The 14,929-nt window shown below is 43.6% G+C and overlaps 2 protein-coding genes across 4 annotated transcripts; one reads left to right on the top strand and one right to left on the bottom strand.

The window, feature by feature from the left end:
• Positions 1-890: 890 nt before the first annotated feature.
• ark2n (arkadia (rnf111) N-terminal like PKA signaling regulator 2n) lies at positions 891-8,295 on the bottom strand. Of its 3 annotated transcripts, none has more exons than XM_079179211.1 (5): positions 8,128-8,295; positions 6,481-7,371; positions 1,830-2,000; positions 1,213-1,327; positions 891-1,106 (listed from the first exon to the last, which is right to left on the bottom strand). In XM_079179211.1, the coding sequence occupies exons 2-5, from the start codon at positions 7,301-7,303 to the stop codon at positions 917-919; spliced, it is 1,299 nt and encodes a 432-aa protein (XP_079035337.1). In that variant the 5' UTR covers positions 7,304-7,371; positions 8,128-8,295; the 3' UTR covers positions 891-916. The 3 variants fall into 3 exon arrangements, with proteins under 3 accessions (XP_079035337.1, XP_079035338.1, XP_079035339.1); XM_079179212.1 differs by having other exon boundaries at positions 6,481-7,368; XM_079179213.1 differs by lacking the exon at positions 1,830-2,000.
• Positions 8,296-9,243: 948 nt separating this feature from the next.
• atp5fa1 (ATP synthase F1 subunit alpha) lies at positions 9,244-13,479 on the top strand. Its single transcript, XM_079179443.1, has 11 exons — positions 9,244-9,362; positions 10,555-10,630; positions 10,735-10,904; positions 11,147-11,320; positions 11,463-11,629; positions 11,889-12,189; positions 12,293-12,517; positions 12,598-12,705; positions 12,784-12,928; positions 13,024-13,174; positions 13,255-13,479. Exons 1-11 carry the CDS (start codon positions 9,303-9,305, stop codon positions 13,331-13,333), a joined length of 1,656 nt encoding a protein of 551 aa, XP_079035569.1. The 5' UTR covers positions 9,244-9,302; the 3' UTR covers positions 13,334-13,479.
• Positions 13,480-14,929: the final 1,450 nt, after the last annotated feature.

Raw genomic sequence — 14,929 nt, 5'->3', positions numbered from 1 at the left:
TTATTGTAAAATGGTAGAAGCAGAAACAAAAGCTGTGGATTTCAATCGAGACATTTGGGGAAATAAACTTGTCTTCCTGGTGAGGAGTTGATGCTGGAGGAGAGGATGGATACCACTCATGTCTGAAGATTGATATCAATCTACTCGTCTGACTCTCGGCAAGAAAGCAAATGAGCGTAATTCCCAAAATGTGAAACTATTCTTTTGAGAATCTCTTTCCGCCGTCACCAGATGCTGTACCAACGCTGGACAAAGTATAGTGAAACAAAGCCATCAATGCAGACTGGAGTAAATAGGAAGCCAGTGGTGAGACTTTAGAAAACAAAATAGACCGTAGACCGGTACAAAGCAGACTTTGTGCCCCACTGTACAACAGAGAGTGAACCAGCTGCCGTTTATGCCTTGACCACCACAGGGGACTGCAGGTAAAAAAAAATGCCGAATCTAATAATATGCCGTTCAGAGTCTGTAGTGAAGCAGGTCGACGGCCGTGACGCGATACCGACCTGCTCTCAAGCAGCAACTTGACGTTTTCACTAAACAGCTTGCAAGCGCACAACACAAAATGACCTAAATCTGTCAACGAGGGGTAATTGAGGTATTAAATGAAGGTAGGATATTGCTATCATTAACGGATAAATCAGCCGTACGCACTTTTTCCACCTGCACTTTAAGTGCTGTGCCATTTTTTTTATTACAACTAAACTGAGTTTGGGGGAATCACATCAGTAGAATGGCTTTGATACATACGATTGTTTAACAATAAGTTAAAAACAAACGGTGCTCTGGAGCGGGAAGAGTCCACGAGCGGTTACAGGCGAGGCCACAACTATAGGAGGGATCTCAGCCGTAACATGGAGGCGAGAGGGAGGAGGAGTGAGAGGGAGAAACGAGGAGTCTTCAGTGTACAAGTTGTCTAAAGTAGGTATTTGTGTCCGGCGTCCTCGTCCAGGGTGAGGTCCACCACTTCGGGCGGGGACACCCAGTTGGGCTGAGGGGAAACAGTAGTCCAGAGCTGTGGTTGATTTGTGCTGTTTAACTGCTCCACTGAGTTCTCCTTCCAGGTGGACAGACTCTTTATTACTCCTCCGCATGGGTGGGCGCATCTGGAATAAAAAAAAAAAGATGATGAAGATGAATTCATACATTTTTATTCACAGATAAAAGGAACATTTAAATTAAAGATGAGGTTTCCCCACTGAAAGTCTTTACCGTGCTTTCTCTTGCACGCCGACTATTTCCACCTCGCTGTCAGAGGAGGCGATGTTAATCCGTCCCTTGTTGTGGTGAGAACTTTCCTTGTGCGACAGCTCTGCCTCCACGTGGCCTGAAACAAATAAAAGGAACAGAGTCACACATTGTGAAGCGGACCGGAGCAAGTAGAGAGCTTCAGGCCTTGCTGACGCATTAAAAAAAAAAGAAGAAGAAAAGTGCAGCTGCTTTGACACGGACGAGAACAGAAACGATGAATCCGACACTTGTGTTGTTGAGAAGCTGACTGGAGAGCATGGAGCGACACACAGACAGAACAGAAATGGTGGACTTTATATTCATGTTTTGACAATGCCGGCTAGTCGGTTACAAAAGGTCAATTCTTCAGTCTTGAAGCAAGGAAGCGAGAGTATTTATTTTCCCATAGCACCCAATGCAAAGCCAGTGGTGTGTGGGATGAAGGCAGCAATACTTCAAAGGCGTCTTGCTGACATTAATAAGACCATTTCCCCCACAGAGCAAGTTGCTTATTGATGACACCCATGCCTCCTAAATGTCCCGTCTTCACTGAGAGGAGTGGAAAGTATCAGTTTGGATTCAGCGGGTTTGTAACTGACCTGAGATCGAGCACAGAGCTCTTATACACCCAGGGTGAGCTGCCATTTCCCGGCCTCTGTGTGTTTTTAGCTCATGCTTTATCACCGTGGGCCGGACTGTCTCCACACTCATACTCTCCTGGTTAGAATCAGTGTCTGAAATATCATAGTGACCCACTACTGGAAGCGCGTCTGCAGAGAACAAAGAAAACACTTCATTATTCAAATCATTGCTTCGGAATCGTAGGACTGACACTGCGTCCGTGGTCCAATAGTGAAATTAAACATTTTGGCCGTTTCACTTTGGACGGCACTAAAAGAAACGCTCCGAAAGCGTGAATAATGTGATCACTTCTCAACGCTACACGAGCGAGGCTTTTATATTCGAAGAGTAAATAAGTAAACCCATAGAATTTATTTTTCTCTGCATTTATTGCTTTTAAAATAACAGCCATTCACATAAAAACTACACAAGATTACAGTCATTACAAAACACTTCAAAATAGTCTTACTCAGTGAGTGAAATGTAGAGGGATAATAACTGCCAAACGGAAGAATAACTGTGGAAAAGAGGGAACATGTATTTTTGTTCTACCCTGTAAAAGGAGTCCCTGGGAGAAACGCACACTGCTATCATCCGGAGAGTGTGTGTGTGAGGGGGTTCGTCTGGACAGCATGTACTATGAGACAACACTGCCTATGAATAGCCGATTGGGCTGAAATAGGCAGGAAACGGAGGGTGTGCCGATGTAAAGGCCATGTATTAAAGATAGAAAAGGGATTAATGTAAACCAGGATAGTCTCTTTGGTAAACGGTGGACTGTCCTTAGTGTTTTTAATGCACACAGTGTGTGATTGTATGAGGCTCCCTTTACCACGTTGACAAAACAGCCGATTTTAAAGGGTTACTTCAGTTTGAACAAATGCAGGACAGCAGTTGTTGGATCCATTTAAACCCAAATGTAAGTAAGTATGCACTACTGACCAAAAACACCAATATTCACACAATTTGAAAACAATTAGGCCAAGAGAAAACAACCAAATAGATAAAAAGTTCAGTCAGTCACCATTTATCAGCATCAGCAAAGCTACACCTTGCACACATGCTGCTGCTGAAAACCAGTTTGGCCTTGCACATTCTATATACTAATATAACCACATGCAAACAGGTGGGGAAACGAGGCCTCCAGCGTTTTGTAAAACTGACGTAGGGCTACATATACACGTACAGAAAATGTAACACTTTTTTTTAAAAACATCCCAACTATAAATATGATTAGGCCAAAGATTCCTTCATCAATGTCCGTGATGGTTAGTGTTAAGAACTGTGACACTATGCTCTCCTTCTACATCAGTAGAAGTAGTTCGAGGAGTGTTTCCACCTCAAAGACCACAGGATCTGAACCAAAGAAGACCACTTGATTGCTCAGATCAGTCCGTTTTTTTTTTTTAGGAAATCAGTAAACATTGCCATGCACCACACTGCAGCTGTACTACTGCTGTATATCCGTTGGTTTGATGCCTGGGTTTTCAGTCAAGCTGCGGTGACACAGGTCAAGCTGGCAGACCAGTGCAAATAGGAAATTAACTAGGCGGCTGTTATACGAGTGAAGATTTGAGGCTCTTGACACTGCAGCTGATAGCCACAACATAGGAACCCATGCCGTATCTGATGTCCACAACCTATACACAGGCTACTAAATATAAACAGTGGGAGTCAGTCCTCCCTCACTAGTTTCTTGTTACTGCACAAAGGCAGCAATAGCAGCAAATGTAACAGAAACGCAAACCGTAGAAAATGTAAACACATCTAATCTAATTATGTCATAGGATTTTTAAAAAAAGAAAGAATTGTGTGGGTTAGTATATTGTGTTTATAGTTTTAAGCAAATCTATATTGTTATGTAAATGTTAGTAAAGCTATACCACCAAAACAAAGGTTGTCCTCTAGACCCTGAACCATTTATAAGCAGAGTGCAAACATAGTTCAGGAGAAAGGAGGCTAATGTAGAGTGTTGAGGTGAATTTCTAAAGAGATGCTCTAGCTATCATTCCCAGCATGAAGTCAGAATGACAAGGCACATGCTATTAAGCAGCAGCCACCCCCCCCATCTAGCACTGTCCTGATGGCTGCCCAGGTGCTGTAATGCACAGTCTGAATGAATGACATAATCAGCTTCTGTGTGTGTTTGTGTGTGTACAGCTGGTACACAAATACAAACGAGCCATATGATGAGCATTAGAATAAGAGCCCTGACTGGACAGTCTACTGAGGTGCGCCCTGTGTCCGTGTCACGGATGCTGCCGAAATCAAACGGGTGAGTTGAATTATTCTGAATGTCAAATCTCACAGTGATTCAGTGCCAGTAGGTAAACCGGGCCATCGGGTCCGCACAGAAGTCCAAATGACCGGCTCGGGCCCAGCTGCTGTTGATGGTGTATCCGTTCAGTGACCTCGCATCGTTAACCTATTAACACCCACTGCCGTGCTCTCTGCATCAACTAGTTCTACACTTGGTAACATCTAAGTAAGTGAAATCTAAACATTCAAGAGACTGGGGTCTGGAACACCTAGATTCCCGTTCTGAGTGACCACTTCAGGTAGGATGTTGTTGTTGTTGTTTATGGGGATGGAGGTGAGACTGTTGTTGTCTCGCGCCAACATGTAGGCAGCCATAGTCTCTGAAGACTCCGACGACGGCAAAAAGGAACTGGGCTGGGACGGGCGTACCCCCTGGGAGGGGCGCTGCTGCCCCTCTAGGGCGTCACTTGAGCGTTTGGACGAGTCGTTGTCTGAGTCGAGGTGTGCGAGCTTTTCCATCCAGACGCGGAAGCGCTCCTCGGTCTGACGCTGCATCACAGCAAATCGCGTCATGGCCTCCTCCAGAACACTGCCGATGCCGTTCCTGTCCCACGAACTGGTGTCCAGCAGCCCATGAATCTGGGCGCCCACTCTGGATCTCTCCGACGCACGTCTGAAGCCAGCTTTAAAGACATTGAGGCCAAAGCCATAAGAAAATACAGTAGCACTGTCATGCTTCGGAGGTGGACTTTTGTATTAAAGAGAAAAATGACAGTTTGTTTTTTTGGTTACGTGCAGATCGACTCTTTCATGCTGATGGACTACATCATGCAGTTGAAGCACTCAAATCTGTGTGCGGGATGTAAAAATGGTTGAAAACATTTCATGTAGTACGGATCCCTAAAGAGAGATAACTGGATGTCTCGGGTGACTGGTTTAGTGACCGTGGTTTGAAAAATGTGTGAGACTTTTGAGGTAAAAACACCCATTTGAAGCAAATTCATTATGAAACTATGATGAAGGACAGAAGATGTTTAACTATATTTTCCGCTAAGACTTTGATCATCTTAAAATATACCGTAGGGTTAGTATCAGCCAAAATAGGCACCGTGTAGTGCTCATACTAGATAAACTAGTTCCATTCTGGAAACACACAAGTGAGCTAAGCCATTCATTTAAAACACACCACCAGCTATATTGTGATTTTAACAGAAAAATAAAATCTGTCTACCAGAACCAAACCAAAATGTTATATTCTCAGAAATGCAAGCTCAGTGAAAAGATTGGCCTAAAGTAAATGAGACTTCAACACCAGCAGCAGCAGCAGGCCTGTAAAGACCACCCAGCTAGTAGTTACTTATAGAACTCAACCCACCGAAGAGATTTCTACAATCATCAGGAAACGTCAGTCAGAGCTGCATAACCATTAATATTTTCTAGACGATGACACAAGAGCTATTCAACAGGTCAAAGGTGCAACAGAACTCATTATAGAGAAGAGAACCACCTGTTTGCAAGACAGAGTGACGAGTAGGATAGAGCTACGGAATATTCAGAAGCTGCAGGATATACTAAATGCCTCGTAGTCTTACGGTGCTACAGACAGTCACTAAATATAAATCGTTTAAATTGACCTTTAAGCATTCTGATTAAAATGGCACATCCAATAAGATTGAGTCTAAACTCGCAGGTGTAAGACTGTTTCTACCAGCACACCAACACTTAACAGCAACTGGAGAGTTTTGCAACTCTGACTAACGCAGTGTGATCATACACCGTTCACTGTCTATTTACAGCAAAGGCTGAGGATATAAATGGCCCATTGTTGAACTGCAGAGCTCGCAATGTAGGTTAGATTAACACGACTCCGTTTCTACCATTCCACAAGTTGAAGAATGTCGACTTCCACAGCATGCAAACGATGAGAAAGTTCCAAAAGAACCATACATCGTATGACTAGAAGTGATGGCCCTCCTAAACACACAGACTAACTATCCAAAAACAGGGTGAATGAAGAGATGGAGTGAGAAAATAACACCAAAAAGAAAGAAAGTGATTGGATAAAACAAACACAAAAAGCAGTGCTTGCACAGATCTCTTAAAGGCTCTCTACAGCCCCATTACATGTTCTTACTATATGTGGCAAGTGAACACTTTGATTTGGCTTGCCTGCATTTTTTACATCATGCAGTCAGTCTCATATTATAAATCTCTGTGGTAGACTGATTGCTTAGTCATACACCGTAGGCCTATATGTTTTTATATCGTTATGTGATCGTGTTTTACAGTGGCTGCTACTGTTACCCTGTACTACTACACGATGGTAGAAGTACTTCGCTATAAGCATGTGTTGTGAACATCGGATGTTACCTGTAATATCTGTCTTGATTGTCTTGCTACCTCCTGAAGTGTCATCGTCCTCATCCTCAGAGGAGCTGGTGCTGGAGTCGCACGTGAGCTCGCTGTCACTCGTACTGCTGTCCTGCAGCAGGTTGTACTTCTTCCGCGCCGCTGCCTCGCGCTTTTGCCTCAGCAAACGCATTCGCTCCTTGTGTTTCTGGCTACGGTGACCTTTCACTTTTGCCAGCTTTCCATTGGTTTGTTTTTCCTGCCCTCCAGGTGCTACCAAGGTGGCCTGGCAACGGTTTTTCTTTGCAGCCATTGCGTTAGGCAGCATCTCGCTCTCTGAACGTAACCGCCGGGACTTCCTCCCCCCTGTAGACGACGACTGCCTTCCCGCTGTCTGCCCAGGATCATTCGCAGCTTCCATGTTGCCCTCTTCATCTTTTCTGGTGGGAGGAGCAGCACCGTCTTCCCCTGAGGAGAGCGTGTCTGAGTCAGCGAGGTGGCCACTGGACGAGGGGGAGAGCATACAGTTGTTTGAGGAGTCGCTCTCATAGATATGACGAGATGCGGGCTTGTCGCTCCCTGTAGAGGCATGCTGGGACTCTGGGGAGTCTCGGCGGAGCTCCTTCATCAGGCACGGCATGGAGAGTAGACTCTGCTCACCCTCTGTATTCAAGGGGCTGTCTCCCTCCTTTTCCCTTGGTGGTGAGCTGGTACTGGTGGTGGCCTCTGATTTTAGATGCTCGTCCTGTACAGAGCCTGTGGCTGACAGCGCTTCATCAAGGCACTCTGAGGGGCACTCAGCATCCACAAATTCCTCTGCCTTGTCTGAGTCAGCCATCTTCATGCTAGTTGAGCCCAGAGCCCAAAGGTCCAACAAACATGGACCAATGTGCCTGGACAGGAGCTCACCTGCTGGAGGAAAAACATATTACTAAGTACAGTCTAAATTATGTGCAAGAGGCTGGGTGTCTGACAGCATAGGCAATACATAGGGGCATTATGTAGCTCTCCATTTCAACTATAAACGTATACAATGGTAGCATTTTAAAACTATTTTTCCTCCTTTACAAACTCTTGAGTCAGACATATTCTGTGCATTTTGTAATGGGTTGACATGTTATATTACTGACTGTTCACATACAAAAACCAAATAATCTCTCTAAATTGTATGCAACAATTTGGCCAGAATCTCCCGTTAGCGATACCGCTGGTATGAAATTGACGTTAGTTAGCTTCCACTTTTATGTCTCAAACAGCCTGCGTAACGTTACGTTTACATAAAAGTCCGCTAAACCTCACCAGCCACGTTAAACACAATGTGTGCACTACGAGACATGTATCGATGATTGAATTAATGACTTAAATGTGAGTTAGTTGGGTCTGTGGCTAACTGGCGCTAACACAGATCCAGACGCTACTTTTAGCTGCGTAGTGAAGCTAACCTCGGTCATAACCTTACACCCTACAGCAAACTTGGCGAGAAGAAGACATGTCATTTGTAAATGTTCAGGTTGCAGGACAGCTGCCTCGCAAGATCCTAAAAATGGAAGCCGTATCTAGCCACCCAGGGGCGTAACAAGCAGGATAATGTCAGCAGCTAACGGCTAACGCTATCTCAGTCAAAGCGGTAGCAGATTTAGCATTTCAGCTAAGCTAGTTACAACTTACCGCGGCGTTAGTTATATTCTTCTTTTCCCAGTGTCGGACTCTTCAACATCTTCGGTATTTTGTAGCCTCTTTGATTTACGATGCACGGACAATGCACTGCTAAATACACTTTACTTCTTTCCAACTTGTTATCATTTGAACGTGTTTTTGGCGCAGTGCGCTCGCACCTTTCGCGAGCCCAGATAGCAATTAGCAGTTAGCTGTGTGTATCTTTTAAAATGTCTCCATCAGCCGTTCGTCTCTCACAAAGCTACATGCGCCACTTCCGGTCTTTCCTAATGGTCGAGTGCCCCTATGGGTGGGGCGTTAATACTACAGGAAGTGGAAATACCGCAGGAGACGACGGGCATAGCCAGCAGGGGGACACAGCAGCTACTGGTTGTGGCCCTGGGGCATAAGGGACAAGTTTGACTCTACTTAGGTTTAGGCAAAACAAACAACAACTTCTTGGTTAGGTTCAAGAAAAGACCATTGTTTAGATCAAGGTGTACCTTCTCTGGCAGAAAGCCACAAAGGTAATGTCTCTCTCACCATGTCCCTGGGTCCCTGCAGAGGTTTCACCATCATTTTCCCCACATTAAAGTAATAAAAACGTGAATGAGGGTTTGCTGATCATACATTCACTCAAGCACAGTATTTATCGACACATATTTCAACTCTAATAAACATCATGCAATGTAAACGCATCTTAAACGAGAAAACATACTTCTGTGAAATAATATATTATTTCTAGTCAAATGTTCAGAAGTAAAAAAAAAAAAAGTAAAACATGGACAGCAAGGTCTTAAACAAATATTTAGATGGGTCATGGTGATATAATTATAGTAATAAGTAAACACACATCTATTTCGGAATATATCTTATTGAATTGAATTAATAGTTACATTATTTTACTGTCTGTCTAATATTCAGATGTTTTAATGTTTGATTTATTGTTTCATTATTTGATACCTCATCAATATAATATACATTGACCTATTTATCGCTTATGTATTTACTTGTTTTTAATTAATTGTCTTAAAGAAATATAATAAAGAGAAAAGGAACAAAAGAATACTGTAGTTTTATTTTTGAAGTACTTCCGGGTCATAGTGACCTTTCTACACGTCGGATGCCGTGTCCGCCATCCTTCTCTGTCCGCTCCGGGAGCAGGATCGACCCCACAGGACACGAACATGTTGTCAGTACGCGTCGCAGCGGCTCTTGCCCGCAGTCTGCCTCGAAGGGCTGGATTTGTAAGCAACAATAACTTATTCTATGTTTACGTTTGTGTCGACTTCCTTCAGAAAATACCGTTATTTGGGTCAAATTCTAACACGCACACGTCTTTGCACCGGGAGGACAGCGGGCCCTTCACCGTTAACTTTTGTAGCTGACAGACGACAACAAACAAGATCGTACTGAACATTATTAAGAGTGACTAGACTATCAAATAGACCTGTGTGAGCTATGTGTTAATGCATTATCAATGGACATGACTAAGCTAAAGCGCAGCAATGACCAATGCAATTTTGTATTGAAGGTCAGTTTTCATGCTAGCTTTCATTGCAAATGCATTTGCCGGGCTAAACTTTGCATATGTTTATGTATATGTTATGATACTACGTTGGATATTGTACTGTTCTGGCTAAATGTTATTGGAGAGGACTTGTCCTGTGACCCTGCAGACTGCGTGACCTGTGGCCCAACTCGTGTCGTAGAAATAGAGATAAACAAAGCATTTGAGTCACAGCCAAGCTTATCTGTTTCTCTGAAAAACAGAAGACCACTGACTGCTGTTCTGAAGGGAAATCTTTAATGACTCTTCTAACAATCTATGTCGCAGCTCTGTCTCCTATCCAGATTGTCAGCCATTATGTATGATTATTTTAGGGATGAAAATATGAAATAATAAAAGTAGCATCAATACAGACAAATATAACTGACAATAACTTAAAATACATACATTTTTCGTTATTTTTGTGTTTATTAAGCATCATTTAACTTTCTATTTTTGTTTCAATTTTATTGTGCAACAAACAAAACCTTTGTCCATCCAGATTGTTTGAGGTTTGAGGATTTGGGAAATTTGTTGAGTACTGAGTGATAGACTGGTAATGCTTGAGAGGCCAAAACTGTGGCTATATATATAATTGGGTTAGCTTTTTTAGCTTTTTAAAGGTGAACTCACTCGGACATTTAGAACGAGTCTATCCTCGGTGGACAGACTGTTGGAAACACCTCTCGTTAATAATGCAATTTAAGTTCAACAGCAAAACTCACAACGACCGTAAAGTTGAATCAACAGCTCAAAACCTGAACATTTAAAAGCTTCTTGAAGACTTATTGCCGGGCTGTTGCGTTTGATTGCTTAATGTAATTGAAAATGCTAGACTTATTCGGTCAGTATAAAATGTTTTTCTGTACTTATTCCCCTTGTCTTTAAAGGTATCCAAGAACGTTGCTGCAGCATGTGTAGGAGTCAAGAATATACACACCACCCATCCATGGTTTCAGAAAATAGGTGAGTGTTTCGGGAAACCCTTATTGGCCGAGTACTTAAGAAAGTGAATGAATTGTTAAAGTTGCCCACGGTTGTTAATCAGCGTGCCTTTACAAACATTACAGGCACAGCCGAGGTGTCGTCCATTCTGGAGGAGAAGATCCTCGGAGTCGACCACAGCACTGACTTGCAGGAGACTGGTCGCGTGCTGTCCATCGGTGATGGCATCGCCCGAGTGTACGGCCTGAGGAACGTGCAGGCTGAGGAGATGGTGGAGTTCTCCTCCGGCCTGAAGGTAAGACCGATGATGTAACCCCGTAGACGCCGACCTTTTCACGGAGTGTTTTTGAGGCGTGTTAGAGAGGATTGCATTCGCTCAACCAGCCTCTGAATTATTTGGAGTCGGGGGGTAATTGGTAAACAGCAATGCTCCCTACATAGCAACAGGGAGAACCCAATGTGTAAATAACACTTGATCAAAGACGAGAATAAAGGAGTCTGGCCATTTTCGTAACTTGTTTTTCTTCTCTTATCCAGGGCATGTCTTTGAACTTGGAGGCCGACAATGTTGGTGTTGTGGTGTTCGGTAACGACAAGCTGATCAAGGAAGGCGACATTGTCAAGAGAACAGGTGCCATTGTGGATGTGCCCGTCGGTGAAGAGCTCCTGGGCCGTGTCGTCGATGCTCTGGGAAATGCTATTGATGGAAAGGTCAATGATGATAATAATAATACTATTCTGTATTTCTATAGCACAACTAATGCATAAGATGCATCACAGAGGGATTTTTATATAAGCAAGTAATCGTGTTATTTAGTTGACTCCTTTTTTGTTCCACTATGTTCCCTCACAGGGCCCCCTCGGCTCCAAAATCCGCAGACGTGTGGGTCTGAAGGCCCCGGGTATCATCCCCCGCATCTCTGTGAGGGAGCCGATGCAGACTGGCATCAAAGCTGTGGACAGCTTGGTCCCCATCGGTCGTGGTCAGCGTGAGCTCATCATTGGCGACAGGCAGACTGGGTAAGAGGATTCTGCTCAAAGGGAATACTCGAACACACGGCAGCATTTGATGTTATTCCCGGTGCTGTTGAAATGCAGCCACAGCAGTGGAAGTGCTGATAAGGGGTTGTCAAATACTGAGCATTGCAATATATCATGTTAATCTAAAACCAGATCATGGCCTGCTTTAAATTCCGAATATTAACACATGACATCTGCACATGATGGATCTGTTTTTCGGTGTATCCAGGGCGCTCAGTATTTTAAATCTGTGTTGCAGCAAAACCGCAATTGCCGTCGACACAATCATCAACCAGAGGCGCTTCAACGAAGGGACTGACGAGAAGAAGAAGCTGTACTGCATCTACGTCGCTATCGGCCAGAAGAGGTCCACAGTGGCTCAGCTTGTGAAGAGGCTGACCGACGCGGACGCGATGAAGTACACCATCGTGGTGTCCGCTACCGCCTCTGATGCCGCTCCGCTGCAGTACCTGGCTCCCTACTCCGGCTGCTCCATGGGAGAGTACTTCAGAGACAACGGCAAGCACGCCCTCATCATCTATGACGATCTGTCCAAGCAGGTGAGTTTCGTTTAATCGGATTGTTGAACACAGCGAAAGTGAATCATTTGAACAAACCGTAGTTTGCAGATCAACGTCGACCTTGCATGTTTCCTTTCTGCAGGCCGTCGCCTACCGTCAGATGTCCCTGCTGCTCCGTCGCCCCCCCGGTCGCGAGGCTTACCCGGGAGACGTCTTCTACTTGCATTCCCGTCTGCTGGAGAGAGCCGCCAAGATGAACGACAACTTTGGCGGCGGCTCCCTTACAGCCCTCCCCGTTATCGAGACCCAGGCCGGTGACGTGTCGGCCTACATTCCAACTAATGTCATCTCCATCACAGACGGACAGGTGAGTGTGTGACACGTCGACTCGCTTCGTCCCCAACTGAAATCCTGAACCCGGTTATTAAATGCTGTTTTCTCGCTCAGATCTTCTTGGAGACCGAGCTGTTCTACAAAGGTATCCGTCCAGCCATCAACGTCGGTCTGTCTGTGTCACGTGTCGGATCGGCTGCCCAGACCAAGGCCATGAAGCAGGTTAGCCTTTTCTTTGTAATCACCCATCTCGCAGCTTTTTATCACAATCCATGTCATTGATTTCTGTCCCATCACCAGGTGGCCGGTACCATGAAGCTGGAGCTGGCCCAGTACCGTGAGGTGGCTGCCTTCGCTCAGTTTGGTTCTGATCTGGACGCTGCCACTCAGCAGCTGCTGAGTCGTGGTGTTCGTCTTACCGAGCTCCTTAAACAGGGACAGTACTGTGAGTATTTCCCTTTGGTATTCAATTTCCCTTAAAAGGCATCTTTCATTCTGCAGTTGTCTTATGTTTTGAGACTGTATGCGTTTATGTTTCAGGCCCAATGGCCATTGAGGAACAGGTAACGGTCATTTATGCTGGTGTGAGGGGACTCCTGGACAAAATGGAGCCGAGCAAGATCACCAAGTTCGAGAAGGAATTCCTGCAGCACGTACTGAGCCAGCACCAAGACCTGCTGACAGCTATTAGGTAAGTGAAAGAGCTTCTGGACATTTTACATTGTAGTTTATGTTCAATGCATTTTGTAACCAATCTCCACTTGATTGCAGGACTGACGGACAAATCTCTGAGGCATCCGATGCAAAACTCAAGCAAATTGTGTTGACTTTCCTCTCCACCTTTGAGTAAAGTGATGCTTTTTGTTCTGGTGGTTTTCATGTTCACTGTAGTTCAACAGTCAGTTATACTTTCTATGAATTAAAAAAAAACTTGGCACTTGATCTTTAATGTACAGATATCTCGTTCACAGAGAATAAAGTATTCCATTTAGTTGACTTGATCGCCTCTTTTTGTGTTTTCGGAACACTTGTTGTGTCACTTTGTTTGAAGAGTGTCTGTCTGTTGAAACAAATGCTGATATAGTGCACAGCTACACCTGTAAACTATACGTTTCTTAATATCCTGCATCTCATTTTCTGAGCATAACAATTAAGAAACATTGTTTGCTGCTGTCTCTTTTGACGAAAGCAATTCAGATCATCAATCCTCCCCCTAAAATAATCAATTGCACTGAAAAACGGCACTTTCATTTGAATAGACATGGTCACTGGCTGACGGTGAGCAATAATATGATTTTGTTACATGATTAAAGCGCAAATCTACAAAACCATCCATAAATTCTTCACAACTTGTTTTTAAATGCACTTTGAAAGTCAGTGCACAGCTCCAAGGTTGTGACTTTATATCTTAATATTTCAGAAGTGAGAGGCTTACTGGGGCTTTACTCATTGATTTACACAATTGAATGAAAAGGATGGCATGGCCACGATACTTCATGAAGGCAGAAATGACAAGCCTTTGGGTCATACTTGGCTAACCTGGGGCAGCCAATCTTACAACCTGAAATTCAACAGAAAGTAAGAAAAACTAAAACCGTACTCACACTTTTTAAATGCTCTAAATTCTCAATATTCTCTGGAGGTTGAAGCTTATGTGTGGTTCAAGTCTTCCAAGTTCCACTTTGTGAGTTGTAATGGTCAACAAATCAAAGGATCTGATGTGACTTTTTTGTTAATGACTGGGTCAAGGCATCCTGGTGCTCACCTTCTCTCATTTGTATTTAAGGCATCAGGTTCTCTCTTAATGCACTAGTGTAGTATAACCCAACGGTAAAGGCTCAGTATTATCAGTTATCGACTTACATCAGTCCAGGGGGTGAACATGTAATGCTGAGGGCAAAATCCCAAAACTACAGTGCCCTCTGCTGGTGAGGAGTGACACATGACAGATTTCTAAATCACAAAAATCCTATTAAGATGTATTAACTTTTGATTAAATGTTTGATGGTACAGGCAGTTTTAAATGGGACAATTGCTTTTTCCATTTCTGTAATTTGCATTGACAGAGTTCCTGATGACTTGCATTGTGTGATAATGGTTTAATTGGAAAGATAATCAAGAAGCACTTCCTTCTAAATTAGTTTTTATTACACAGAGTGAATCAACACATTTCAATCAATAGAAGTGAGTATAAATAATGTGAATGGTTCATGAAATTCAGAACTGACTTTACAGCCCTGTTAAGAAATGGGGACTAATTTAGATAAACATAAGTGACGAAGTGCATATTTCACAATAACACAAATGAAGGTGTCTATAGTAAATATTTCACAAGTTAAACAAATTCAGTGGCGGAGTGCATCAGCAAATTGTGTCAATTCAAAAAATAGTGATTATAAGTGAGACAAAATAAATAAAAGACTAAAGCACACATTATTTAAATTAA

The sequence above is a fragment of the Pholis gunnellus genome (genome assembly GCF_910591455.1).
Source record: "Pholis gunnellus genome assembly, chromosome: 18".
Classification (NCBI taxonomy): domain Eukaryota; kingdom Metazoa; phylum Chordata; class Actinopteri; order Perciformes; family Pholidae; genus Pholis; species Pholis gunnellus.
Note: the sequence above shows the minus strand (reverse complement) of the source record. Positions and strands in the feature narration are given on the sequence as shown.